General features: G+C 33.7%; 1 protein-coding gene across 2 annotated transcripts; it reads left to right on the top strand.

The window, feature by feature from the left end:
* Positions 1 to 1,047: 1,047 nt before the first annotated feature.
* On the top strand, positions 1,048 to 14,279 carry LOC110462440 (sodium-coupled monocarboxylate transporter 1-like). Of its 2 annotated transcripts, none has more exons than XM_021516395.1 (17): positions 1,048 to 1,129; positions 1,925 to 2,158; positions 3,879 to 3,947; positions 4,135 to 4,186; positions 4,556 to 4,623; positions 5,943 to 6,023; positions 6,187 to 6,260; positions 6,518 to 6,655; positions 7,094 to 7,229; positions 7,361 to 7,449; positions 8,547 to 8,659; positions 10,857 to 10,927; positions 11,728 to 11,814; positions 12,470 to 12,696; positions 13,157 to 13,257; positions 13,570 to 13,688; positions 14,061 to 14,279. In XM_021516395.1, exons 2-17 carry the CDS (start codon positions 1,946 to 1,948, stop codon positions 14,193 to 14,195), a joined length of 1,773 nt encoding a protein of 590 aa, XP_021372070.1. In that variant the 5' UTR covers positions 1,048 to 1,129; positions 1,925 to 1,945; the 3' UTR covers positions 14,196 to 14,279. The 2 variants fall into 2 exon arrangements, with proteins under 2 accessions (XP_021372070.1, XP_021372069.1); XM_021516394.1 differs by having other exon boundaries at positions 1,796 to 2,158.
* The last annotated feature ends 10 nt before the right edge of the window (positions 14,280 to 14,289 follow it).

Raw genomic sequence — 14,289 nt, 5'->3', positions numbered from 1 at the left:
AATGGTCCGATAAGTGGCTGTTAAAATTCCACCCACACAAATGTAAAGTGCTTAAAGTAAAGTACAATAAACGAGAAAGGCAGAAGGCAGAACGACATAATAGGATCTCTGGAAGGAATGGATAAATCTAGAAAACATCGCACAACAAAAGGACATAGGGGTTTTGGTAGACGTGAAACTTTAATTTCTCATCTCAGATACAGGAAGCAGTAAATAAAGCAAACAGCATATTGGGACTCATTAGGAGGTCAAACGTTTATTTGGATCGGAATTATTTCAAATAACTTGTCAATGCATTAGTAAGACCTCATCTAGAATATGCAGCTAGTGTATGGAGTCCACATCAAATAAAGGATATTAAATGCATAGAAAAGGTACAAAGAAGAGCCACGAAACTAGTACTAGGTTTGGAAGAGTTACCATACCGTAAGCGCTTGAAAAGGATAGGTATTCCAACCCTGGCATAACGGAGATGCGAGGCGACATCATAAATGTTTTTAAAATAATAAACAATCAACATGACCAGAAGGTAACAAAAGGAATCTTCGAGTTAGATACATCATCTGGAACAAGAGGACATGCCTAGAAAATCAGGAAAAAACATTGCAAGCATAATATTCGGAAATATTCATTTAAATTTAGGGTTGTCGAAATCTGGAACAGTCTCCCCGAATATGTTAGTACAGTCTGACTCTGCATTCATTATTTATCCTTTTGTATCCTATTGTATCCTATTGTAAAACAATTAACAATATGTACAACGATTATTTACGTGAAATGACAGCTTGAACACACAGAAGCCTCTACCTGCACACTATATACACTGTTTATGTCAAATATTATCACATGTGTGTAATATGTATAAAAGATAATGTTATGTTATAGCTTAGCAAAAACAATTTTCAGTACAGAAGATTTAAAATACAAAATTGTAATTATTCCGTTAGTGTGCTAGTCAGCATTATGAATATTCAATCTTAATTATTTATTGTTATTTGTCTTCAGTTTATTCCTCTTCACGGAACTGTCATACCCAATTAAAAAAACCTTTGAAGATAGATGTTATCTGGATGTTGTACACTCCACCTGAACAAGACTATTATAGAAAAGACGTAATGCTCCTTAACACGTACGTATACTCACTGTAGTTGTTTCGAGTAATAAAACATGTTGCTTTATTACGTTTTTCGATAGCGCACAATAGCCGAGCGATAGGCCTAGTTATCGATAAAACAATGCAGATGAACTCGTTTTTATTTCCAAATGTTTAATATATAAATCAAACGCATATAATTACAGATGTACGAAGAATATTGCATTATTTTAATAATATAGAAAATGTGACGAATGCTATGTTTCACGCAAAGAGAAATAAAGAAACTGAGGATCAGCAGCTGCTGCCACAAATAGTATGGTCGTTAGTTTAAGTTAGGAAACAAATTAATTGTATACACAGAACGATTTTGTTGTGTAGATGAAATACAAAGTATGTAATTTAACACAAAGATTACTATATACATTGTACATTATTTGGGCGTGATCCGATATCGTCTTAATGGTTTACACAATGTAACTTCTCTCAAAGCCAACAATCGCTATGTAACATCGATCCCCATGGAATATCATTTATCTTGAAATTATTTTTTCAATATAATTATAAATGCAGAGTGATGAAATCTTAAATACATTGGTATAATTAACATTTCTGTATTTTTGTCAGGAATCTCTTTTGTATAACTTACATACAGATCTACTGCATGTATACTTACCTTTTTGCTAAATATGCATTCGCCAGGCATTGACACTAGCGAAAATGGATGAAGATAAGGCCAGACTTGTACTGGTGGACTACATAACTTTCGGGTCAGCTATACTTATTTCCATTGCTATCGGTTTATATTTTGCATTTGCCGGAGGAAAACAGAAAACTACAAATGAATATCTTATGGGAAATCGTCACATGAAGGTACTTCCGGTTGCGCTGTCGCTCATGGTAACATTTGAATCTTCCATCACCATGCTTGGATTTCCCGCGGAAGTGTACGTTCATGGAATTATGTTTTGGTGGGCGTTATTAGCGTTTATATTTTCCAATTTTATTGGAGTACTGATATGGGTTCCTCTTATACATCCACTTAAGGTCACCAGTGTGTATCAGGTAAGATATATTTATATCATAATAAAAATATTTACAGTCATAATTCCGTACTATTGTAGATTTACTTACATAAGCACGAGAGTTCCTCATTGAAATGCTGAATCACAAGTTTTTTCTTGTATCTAAAACATAACATATTGTTACATATAATAGTGTTATGTGTAGTAAAATGTAATTCATGTACGCTACGATTTTTTTAGGAAAAAGAAATTCGCATTATAAATCTACTATACGTTACTTTGAAAACATTATTTCAGAATTCGTTAACGTATGTGTATGTTTTTTGGTTGAATATATAATAATGGTTTCGAAATGTTGGAAAGAAATGACATTCTAAGACTGCTTTCAACCTGTGTTGATTAGTTTTGCAACATTTTCTAATCCCGAGATATATATTCCACCATAGCTTACACATACAAACTTCGCGGCAAGTTCAGCGGAACACTCTGACCATGAGCATGGCAGGTTTTCAGTACATCTAGAGGTAAAAAAGGTAGTTTTGTTCGTCCGTTAGCAAATATTAAATAACATACAATATTTAATGCATGTACCCTTATTCAACAACAAAAAACAGTTCCGTTACTTGTTTGTGCACGAATACTTTTGCAGGAGAGGATTTTGGAAGGGCATTGGTCTATTGGAGAATAATATACGCGCGTGCATGGTCTATAGTCCAATATTCCATTATTATCAACCAATGAAAAGTTTCGTTACATAGCAAACGTAATAAATCCTTTTGAACCTTTTCGTTTAAGCTCTATTATGAACGTCTACTTCAAGTGTTGTTTTGTTCTTAATTATTGAAATGGTCGACGGGCTATAAACAGTACAGAAACAAAACCAGGTTGCTCTTTTTATGTCATACATGTTGAATATGGCAACGGAAATTCAGGGTCACATAAACTAAATTATTTATGAATAATCTTTTTCTCTGCAGTGGTTCATTAGCACTTAAAGTTAAATATATTTTATATACTTTATTTAGTTACATGACTCAAATGGTCTGAGGAAATACATATAACATTTTTTTTATTTTTTAGATTAACCTATGTGAGTTAATTTGAAATAAGTAGGGCATGTGTCAGTGTCAGGCGTCAGAGAGAACGTGATCCTCTCGTGCCTGCCCATAGGTCATACATACACTGCATGCAATCACATTTTGGGGGGAAAACGGCCGTATTCCCATGCTTGTGATCAGTTATTTACAGTAAAACCTTTTATGATGGAATGCGCCGATTTCAAGCAAATGCATGACAAATTTTATAGTGTAACTTCTATGAAAAATGTGATTTTTATAGAGATTCTTTCTCAGTAATATATGATTATTTATATACAAATAATCCTTAATTAATATGTGATATTATTACACTCAATTGACATTTACAGTGAAATGATTTATTTTACAGCCCATCTATTCTCTATTTCTGCATTTTTTCAACTTCTACACATTTTGTTATATTTAGTTTAACTTTCATGTATTCTTTTTGTGAACGTCTATTTTAGTGTAGTTATGCCCTCAAGGACTTTCATATGTGAAGTTCCATAATGACGCCAAATTAATAGAAATTCTAACAGAATCATAGTCATGTTTGTAGTTTTAGATGTTTCTAAATGTGTAGTCATATATTGCTTTAGGACAAGCGTCATATTACATGTAACAGTAATAGTACTTCACATGTATTTATTTGTATATAAACTGAATATTTCCTTTTTATTGTAGTATCTAGAGTTACGATACCAATCGCGCGGAATCCGACTGATGGGAACTTCAGTGGCGGGTCTTGGAACTGTACGTACTTCTGACAGTTAATGTACATTTGTTTAATAAAAATCAGGACTAATAATATATAAAGAAAAAGTTAATGTACCTGCCGTTATGATAATTTTCTTTTCCAACACAAGCACTGTATTCGGTTCTTAAGACCCATAAATCTAAAGAGTTTCAGTCCTTTGTTTATCAATTATATTTGTTTCAGATATTTTACCTGGGAATAGTACTATATGGTCCTGCTATTGCTCTAGATGCAGGTAAATACGCTATCAATAGATACATTTTAATTTATAATAAAAGTTATTAGTCCCTCTTTTGTTCTACTGACACCGGTCTTAAGTGTTATATTCTTTGTGAATCTATTATTATAAATAAATCTCTTTCGTATATCAATCGTTGCTTTAGTAAATTGGCAGGCAATTCAAAGTAACACAAGCTTTTTAATTAGATGCTTGATTACTTCATATTTCTAATAATTATTTTGTATATTCATATTTGAAGATTTGTTCTCAAATATAGAGTAAAAATCTATATACGTATGATTTTGGATAGAAACAGTACAAACTTATAAATTGAAGTTTTTTTTATAACTTAATCTCAAATATCACATTATTTCTGTCTTTCAGTAACAGATTTTCCAATATGGGCTTCCATTGTATTGGTTGCTGCGGTGTCTGTCCTGTACACTTCTATAGTAAGGAACTTCTTTTAATTTAAGTAACGAATGGTGTTGTAGTGGCCAACAGGGACAAGTGAATAAAAAACATACATTTGTTATAGAGCTAATTTATAACATTTACTTATCAATTCACCAAGATATCTCAAGAACCGTAAATATGGTTAATATTCATGCATTAAATTTAATCGACATCAGATTACATACAACATGACCAACAATAAAAAACGTGAAAAATTATCTCTATAAAACCTGAAAAAGACATCATACATCACGCCCTAAGCTCACCAAAAAGTGGTTTGATCGTTTTCCCTTACACAAAAGAATCAGATATGTCAGGACAATAACGATGTTCCAGTTGTCACGTTAACGTCAGTGGTGTCCATATTTTGACCGAAATGTTAACATGCTCTGAAAGGGATAGGGATAGCTGAATGTATTTATGGAAATATTATTTGCTACTTCAAATGATATAAAATACATCCTTTCTAATTCAATTTCGGGCACTTGGTAGCATTTGAACCATTAAGCTAGTATGCACGAGATGAACTACCGACGGAGGAGGTTGGTCGCAGAATGATTGTAACGGTATTGTTTATATCTAAACTGCCTTGTTGAGTATAAATGAAGTAAGTGAGTCTAAACAATAACAATAAAGTGGTGAACATTTTGTAGAGATATCCCCTCCAGGGAGCCGCAACTGATTTCATTTTTAAATATATTAAAGATAGGAAGTGTCTAAATTAAAAAAAGTAAGTGTCTATATGACGCTAACGATAAAATTTACTGGAAGTTAAGATATGTTGCCGACCAACAGTAGCAATTCCTATGTTTGAAGTAACTTTATAAAAATATAAGTCTGTCTATCATTTACAATTCTTACGTATTGTTCATCAGTAGTTACAAGGAGGCACGTCCCTAAATACCTTGGCTGTTAATAGGGCGATTAAATTAATAATAATAAACACAAACACCTGGTAAATATTGCATAACCCCGTTTTTGTGTATAAATGAAATTACGGAGGAATAGTCTTCATCGCAGACACTTCAATACTGATATCCAGAAGTCGGAATAGATTGGCAGCTTTGCAATTACTACGGCGTTGAGAAATGATGGTGTACACAATTCCGACTAATTAGTTATTGGTCTGCAGTACACATATATCACAAAAATAATTATATTAACCACTGATACTTGGACAACATGTCCATAAAGGCTGGCTGTTAAACTAGTCTGTTGTGTTCATCCTATGTGAATTGGTATCCTCAGTTGCGTTTTTAAAACTGTTAACTGTACTATCACTGGAGAATCATGATGACTCAACTCAATATTCCAGGGTGGTCTCAAGGCTGTGATCTGGACAGATGTGTTTCAGTGTCTTGTCATGCTAATTGGGATGTTTTCTGTTATCATAAAGGTAGGTCACTGTTTTTTGCAGCCAATTTCATAATTACCCAACATTGCTTCGAAAGGTCACATAATTAGGGGTGACCGATATAATTGCAGTTGGAAATATTATCTTGTCATCTTATCAATGGTTTAAGAAATTAAATAATTTCATTTGCATGTTGTTGTTGTAGGGCACTCTAAGTGCTGGGGGGACAGCAAAGATGTTTGAAGTTGTTGGTAATAGTGGAAGACTTAATTTCTTCAAGTAAGTAAAGTAAACTTTATAAATACCATGCCGTTTATGTCAATGTAACAAAAGAAGGAACATGGATAATACAGTGTATCCTATATGTTATATTCCCTTTATAATGATTACGTTAATGCGACGAAGTACAACAGTTAACAATGCTCAGGTCGGTTTGCCAGGACAATAAGCACATCATACAAAATAAACATTTATCTGCGAAAATGATCAATTGTATAATGAATATTCATTGACTATGTATGATATACTCCGTTTAGTTTTGACCCTGACCCGTTTGTGCGTCATACCTTTTGGAGCCTGTTGATTGGATCAATTATACGGACAACTGGTCTGGTGTTCAATCAGTCGTCCGTACAGAGGATCAGCTCCATGCCTACACAACGTGCTGCCAACAAGTTAGTTAATACTGTCCCGCTAGGATACATGATTGGCATGTGTCTCCAATTACGTCTATTACATGTGTACGATGTGTCAGATATTGAAATTCTGATACATGGTTACGATTTATTTATATATTATATTAAAGCACCAAACTGCCTTCCTTGGAAAGTTATTGTCCTATAATTCTCACAGGATTGTAGACAAACTAATCATAACGCGCGTCAAATATATATTATACATTAATAAAGCACGTCCATCAAACTAGATCTATAACAGGATAAATTGACAGTCATTACAAAATTTAGCTTAATTTTTTTCCCAAATTCAACAAAACAATCTTTATACTGATATTATGTTCTTTCGACAACTAATGAGTATGTTTCTGTAATCGACTAAAATTCTAGATATTTCTGTCACTAAAATATTGTTTTTTATGGTTTTCTTTATAACAGAGTTCTTTTATTTGCTGGCCCTGCCTTCACGTTTACCATGTCATTAGCAGCGTTTGAGGGAATCATCGCCTACGCTTACTTTCATTCTAAAGGATGTGATCCGTTAGCGTCTAAACAAATCACCAATTCAAACCAGGTATTTATTGACATCTGTTAATCCTAACGCGTAAGCAAAATATAAAAATGTCACTTTATAACGTTGAAATTAGTTTCCAGCATATGGTAGATGCTTTGCTATATTGTTGGATGTTGTTTTTTTGTATCAAGGTGATTCCTTTCATGGTGCTGGACATTTTCAAAACTCTGCCAGGCATGTCTGGTCTCTTCTTGGCCTCGCTATTTAGTGCGTCTCTAAGGTAAATATTTAATTGAACTCTTTAAAAGCTGCAAGTGCGACCAATAGAAATAATAAAACTTCAAAATTCGAGATGGAAAGAAGAATGATCTTCTGCACCAGACATCATGGACAGAAGCAAGCAAATTCCTACAATGTCAATGACAGTATAAGGATGATTGAATATAAATGCAAGTATTTTTATTGAAAATTTAAAGAAAAAAGAGGAATGACGTGCTCTTAAATTTTAAAGTATAAAAAATTCAAAGTACTGGTAGGTCGATGAGATATTTCGAGCTTTAACCCTATGACGAGTATTAAGTATGTACACTATATAAATCTAAAACAACTTTACTAATTGTAACCTTTAAGTTGCTTCTGATGTGTATACAGTCTTTTATAGTATTTTGCTGACGGTTAGGGCCCAAAATCCCCTCCTTGTGTCGGGGGGCTGTTAAGCATGATCAAGCAGATTTATTCTACTTAAATGAGTGATAAATAAATATATTCCTAGTTTATAGGTCAACTTCTTGTCATAAATATACATATTATTTTATAAAGATCTTCATGGAATTATATTACAAAAGGTGCATTTTGTTATTTTTGTTTTATGAATATTTTAATGATGAGCACGAGTATTAATATTAAACATTAGTTCCATGGACACAATTTATTACGACAACCTATTAATCTGGTGCTGTTTTAGGTCCGTATCTGTGTTTTCCATTAAATATTATGCACTTAGATATTTTCTGTACTTCTTCATTTAACAATGTATAACAATACATTTTGACATTTGACACAATTGACAAGTTTTTTGTTACCGTCATAATTATACACAGACTTGTTAAACATTCCGGGAAAGTTTATAAAAGATAACGAGCGAGCCGTGTATTAAATGAATTGTACAAAGAGTGTCACCAAAGGTTCTTTTTTTATAAAAGGTACATGTATAAAGTTACGTACGGTATCTTCACGTCATTCTAAGGTGACACTAGCAACATTCAAAAGAAAAATATCTGTATGTGGCTCGGACGTTTTCATTCACGACGTAGACAAGCAAATAGCAAATATAGAAAGGTCACTATATATACATTTCTGCAACAATCTTTGTTTCAGCACACTATCATCTGGGCTAGCAAGTCTGTCTGCTCAACTGACGGAAGACTTTATAAAACCTACATTTAAAAGTTTGACAGATGTCAAAATAACAATTATAGCAAAGCTTTCAGGTGAGACATATTTTAACTTCATTTCTTCTAGTTCGTGTTTATACTCTTCTGCGTGACAATTTTGATTTCTGTCGTGGTTTTCGTTTATTGATAGAAACATTCCTACTTTTCTTACCATTCGATAGTCATGGACTTGCTCTGACAATTGATATTTCTGTGAAAGATATTACTACCTCGCTTGGTCGAATGCTCAACACAAAAGAAAAAAGGGAAATATAGCCAAGGTATTATGGGGAAAAAAGCAGTCGAAAAAATAGAGAACAAAGAGTTTAAAATGAGTGAAGCAGATTCAATTTGGTCGCTTTTGTTTCACCAAGTAGAGGGAACAAAAGATAATCCAAAATCTGTAGAAGGTAGTTTACCCAAGCAAGCTGCAGTGGGTAACAGCAGATGCACACCATTTGGTTAATCCTTGACCTTTATTGGAATAATGAGTTATTCTAATACAATGTATTTCAGCTGTCGAAGTGTTTACATGTGTTTAAAACACTTCGTTGCAATGGATTTAGAAAACAAACAAGGAATGATCGGGATACCTTTAAAGTGCGATTGTATGATAGTTTTGATGGACTTGTGGTAAAGAAAAGTATCGATGTCAATTCCATCATTTCCCTTGTTGACAAGTTATACTTTTATAAATTCCAAGCTTCCGGAGCGATGTGAATATCCGTACGAACTTATTAAGGAGTCGACTGTGAAGCACATCAATGACCAGTGTAATACTTCCATGTTAAAAAGATTATGTTAAACTTATTTATATATTGCTTTAAAGGTCCGGCTTGCTATGTTTAAAGCCACCACGGAAGAATACATGTATATATATTTACATTTGCATGGCATTGTCACTATAGAGTCTTTGAAAGCTGTGTTGTTGATAGGACTTTAATTACCATGCAGCACGGGAAACAATTCTTAGCGTATTAATACAACACTGAACGGAACAACAATATCCAATGTAAATAAACATGACGGCTGCTGAAATATCGCTGGGCATTGTAAGACTTGACAATGTCATTGTAAATTTATGTGCAAAAGAAAAAAGTAAATAAAAAATACTTTTATTACAACAAAAACAAGACCAAGGTCTGCAATATCGTACAAAATGCGCATCGGGTGAAGTCACCAATGCCGGCAATGGAAACAATTATAACACTCATGCAATTTATCAGAAATATCGTCTGTTACACTGCACTGATCAACAGGGGTTCGTAACAAATGTCTGAAATACACATATGTTATAGACCTACTGACACATATGTTACAGACCTACTGACACATATGTTACAGCACACATAATCATTTCAGACATTTGTAACGAACCCCTGTGCTCCGTCGCAAGATCACTCACTTCAACAATATCAGTTTGACGCGTCTCGCAGCCACGGTTTCCTCAGTTTCTGATCACGACATGTCAAATAACGAGGCAGTTATAGAATCTACCGACTGTAGTATGATTCCCATACAATCAACAAATAAATTCACGTCTGGATTCTTCACACAATCATCAAAGAAAAACTTTCGAATTAACTTCCAAAAATAACTCCCTCGCGGAGGTCAAGGTCGGATTCACGGTGTTCACTGTATTTATCAATGCGCGAGATTTGTTCCGGGGAAAAATCGGAAAAATTTAAAATCTAGCTTTCAGCTCAGATTTCTATTGATAAACTTACATCACTCTATAGACATATCATACGCAACTGTATTGATACTGAATTGTGGAATAAAATTGAAGTGTTTTTTAAAATTTCACAGTACTACTTTGTTTGCCAATCAGCACGCGACAATACGCTGTTCAAATTATTGAACGAAATTGTGTGGACTGTCGATAAAGCGGGCATTTTTAATTTTAAATATAAATTATAAGTTAAAAAAGAACATAAGAGGCAGAGAAAAGGTAAATATAAGTATTGAACTGTTTTTGTATGGTATTTATGATCTATTTGAATGACACAGCTTTGCAAGCAAACAAATCATAATGCGCGCCAAGTTCAATGCTTACGTATTTTAAAGCTAACGAGAATGCAAAAGAGTGGTACATTGCAAACTAATATTGTCAAGCATTTGTTACAACAATTACTGTTTTCTTATNAGTTCAATGCTTAAGTATTTTAAAGCTAACGAGAATGCAAAAGAGTGGTACATTGCAAACTAATATTGTCAAGCATTTGTTACAACAATTACTGTTTTCTTATTGCAGTTGTTGTGTTTGGAATGGCAGCTGTCGGAGTGTCCTTCATGATAGTCAACATTGAGGGTCCCATCACTCAGGTCAGTTGTTTAGGAAGCATCCTAACATAGATGCTTCATTAGAATGTATTCTCTTTTGCATATGATTGATATTCAGCTTTCTTAATAAACACTCCTGTAATAAATAGTTTGCCTACTCCGACAATCTCGACATTGATTCCTGATCATTATTCTACTTTCCGTAGACATGCTTATAAATATGCCTGGTACTTTTATTCATAGTAACCCAGTTCTAACTATGACTTTACTTACATATGACTATGAACATTAGGACACTGATCATTCCGGAGCAGCTTGTTCTTATTATCGGTTTGCTTTTTTCGATGGTTTTTATGTGGATTCTACCGTCTTTTTCAGTTCATCGATTTTGAGTTAAGATCACGAATCTTTTTATGTTTCAGTATTCTCTTGTATTTTTTCGGTTATCATAAACGAAAAATATTAATGTAAATATATATAGTTTTTTTCAAATGAAAAGAAAACGAACAAAACCACAGAGATGTTACGAAATTGAAACATATTCACCTAAAGCTATCTAACTCGATTAATTCGAACAACGAGATATCTTACACATTTTGACAAATCAAATTATGAGCAGTGATGTTTTAGTGTACTTAATACTTTCTAACGTGAAATACTTCGTTTGTCGACTGGAAGTACTTTGTACATTTAAAATGAATAAGTGTTGCCTTAAAATCAAAAAAAATAATCCCACATAGGTAGACTTACGAGCACAATAGCAAAGTACAGTGTAAAAGGGGCATGAACTATTATGCATACGTGTAGTGTCATATATGTAACTCTTTGTGTTTTCTACAAAGGTGACTTTCAGCATTCTTTCAGCGTTCACTGCGCCGTTGACGGGTTTGATGTTTTATTCAGCATATTTTCCGAGAGCCACTAAAAAGGTAAACGTAAAATAAATATAACTCACTACAATTAAACACAAGCATCGACTGTTTCGACTTTGTTCCCTCTCTGACATAGCGTTCTTTCCTTAACATGTAGGGAATGGTTAAACATGAGTTAAAGCTATTCTAGCAAATCGAAATCCTGAAAAAGCTATTCATTATCAACAATCTAATACTGTGATAATAATTATTTTAAAAACATACAAAAGTTGTTTCTGTAATATGAAGCAAATTTCTTGAAACTAATGAACTGCTGGGATGAGTGGTTTTTAAACGAGTTTTATTTTCGCATGGTTCTGTGAAATCTGCTGTTATCTACAGTTGGAATCGCGACTCTTCCGAGATATTCTGTGTCTGGACCTTTATCTTCTCAATCTGTCTAGTGCGTAACGCCTTTCTCCTATATGGTATGTGTTTTTGCTCTACTCTGTTCGCGATGGCATTGGTTTGTTCTTCAGTAACAGTATGTACATATAAGGCCTCTATCAAAACCGAACAAACGTGTAATTACGGACCATTTTGCCATAAACAATCACATTTCCAATGCGATTATAATAATTGGCATAAATGAACGATTTTATGACATGATGAAATGATGATTTAGTAAGTTAAACACGTTGATTACACCTAAATATGATTGTTTGTCCTACAGGGTGCTGTGGCCGGAGTTGTCAGTAGTATGACGTTTATATTCTGGATATCGATGGGTCAGAGTTTCTCAACGACTCTGAAGAAGACACCGTATCTGCCCGCGGGTCCGACAGATCAGTGTGCAGCTTTTGGAGAGAATAGCACAAGCTTACTAAACACCACATACCTTTACTCGTCGACCGAACCAACAATTACTCCGACATCAGTTTTCTCAGGATTCCGTGAAAAGTATTCTATTGTTGATTTAGTATTAAGTTTCTTACAAAAAAGATGTTGTCTGTAGATTGTTTACTGTTTTAATATCGAATCTGAAAATACAAACGGTTACTTTATACCTTGATACCGGTACCGATACGGTGAATACACATCATTGGGTATATTTTACATGCTTTATGCTTTCAAATTCTATGCCATTATCTGTATATCTTTTTGGTAAAACGTAAACTCGAATGCTATGTTTGCTGAGGTTTCATATTACAAAAGTCGTTTATGACTGCAGAAAAAACTCTTTTAAATTACGCAAAATGCATTTACTGCTTACGTTTGCTAATGTTTAAAATGATAGAGCTGCTTGCTTGATCAAAAGGATCAAAATTATTACCGCGGATTTACTGTCTTATGCTGCAGAATACCTGATATCGTTTTATATAATGCTTACTTCCATCAATACACACACTTTCTATTTCAGTGAAGGACTTGATAGGCTGTATGCTATTTCCTACCAATGGTTAAGTACCTTGGGTATATTCCTCTTCCTTGTCATTGGATCGCTCGTCAGTTACGTCACAGGTTTACAGATTGACATTATTTGCTTACATGAACATTGCAACATTGACAATTGAATAAACCTTTCCAAAAATAGTTTGGTTTCGTTTTCCTGTGAAACACTAACGCTTTGAGTATTTTTTTTATTTTTTTTTGAAAGCCTTTAATGACTTGGTACTTTGCGTAACTTAGCAGTGTCGCTAGCAGTGACAGCTTCAGAAACATCACATGATAAAGACTGTAGTAACAACAAATTCCTCTATCCAGTTGTTTTTAATATGTTTTCAATGATGTTTCTATTATCTCTCTCATATTAATACTTGTATTATCCCAAAGGTCGCCCAAACCCAGCAGAAGTGGATGTTCGATTTATTCTACCAATAATAGATCACCTATTTCCCTTCCTCCCAAAACGTTTCAGGAAATGGTGCTATGGCGGTGCACCATTTGAAAAGGTAAAATACCTTAACGTTTGCTTTGAGGTATGTTTTTTAGCAATTTCACAATATGTACTATGTTTGATCGTATTGCAAAAATATTGTCAAAAAGATAAATATAATTTATTTGAAATAAATAAGATAAGTTACATGTACTTGTTGGATATGTGCGTATACTCTAGTAGTTAGCGTCTGATAAGGCAGCTCCTGCGAATTCCTCGAAATTGTATTGATTAATGTATATGCTAATTGAATTGATTGTATCAACTGTATATCTATGTAATGTAAAGCCCTTTAGAGTGGCTTATTCTAGCTAGATAGTGCGTGATATCAAATGTTGTATGTTATTATTATTATAAACGTGTTGTTGTTTTTTTTGGGGTTTTTTAGCGACAACAACTCCTAGATAACATGGACAAAGGTATCATGGACCAGGAGGTAGATTTTATCAGTATCGTAGACACAGAGAAGGAAACCAATGTTAAGGCATTCAAAGAGGATGATATAAACACGGCTCACCTATAACTTGACAATTTGCGTCAAAACATTATCTTTTGACATCCCTTTCTTTGAAGAGAAGTACACGTCCTCTGATGACCTTAAGTATAATAAACGGACT

Source organism: Mizuhopecten yessoensis, unplaced genomic scaffold, assembly GCF_002113885.1.
Source record: "Mizuhopecten yessoensis strain PY_sf001 unplaced genomic scaffold, ASM211388v2 scaffold10797, whole genome shotgun sequence".
Lineage (NCBI taxonomy): Eukaryota > Metazoa > Mollusca > Bivalvia > Pectinida > Pectinidae > Mizuhopecten > Mizuhopecten yessoensis.
The sequence above is the reverse complement of the archived record's forward strand: the minus strand, read 5'-3'. Positions and strand labels throughout refer to the sequence as shown.

Coding starts and splice junctions, on each gene's coding strand:
- LOC110462440 (XM_021516394.1), top strand. CDS start 1,814: ATGGATGAAGATAAGGCCAGACTTGTACTGGTGGACTACATAACTTTC. Junction 6,656..7,093: donor ACACAACGTGCTGCCAACAA/GTTAGTTAATAC, acceptor TCTTTATAACAG/AGTTCTTTTATTTGCTGGCC. Junction 12,697..13,156: donor TTCTCAGGATTCCGTGAAAA/GTATTCTATTGT, acceptor TTTCTATTTCAG/TGAAGGACTTGATAGGCTGT.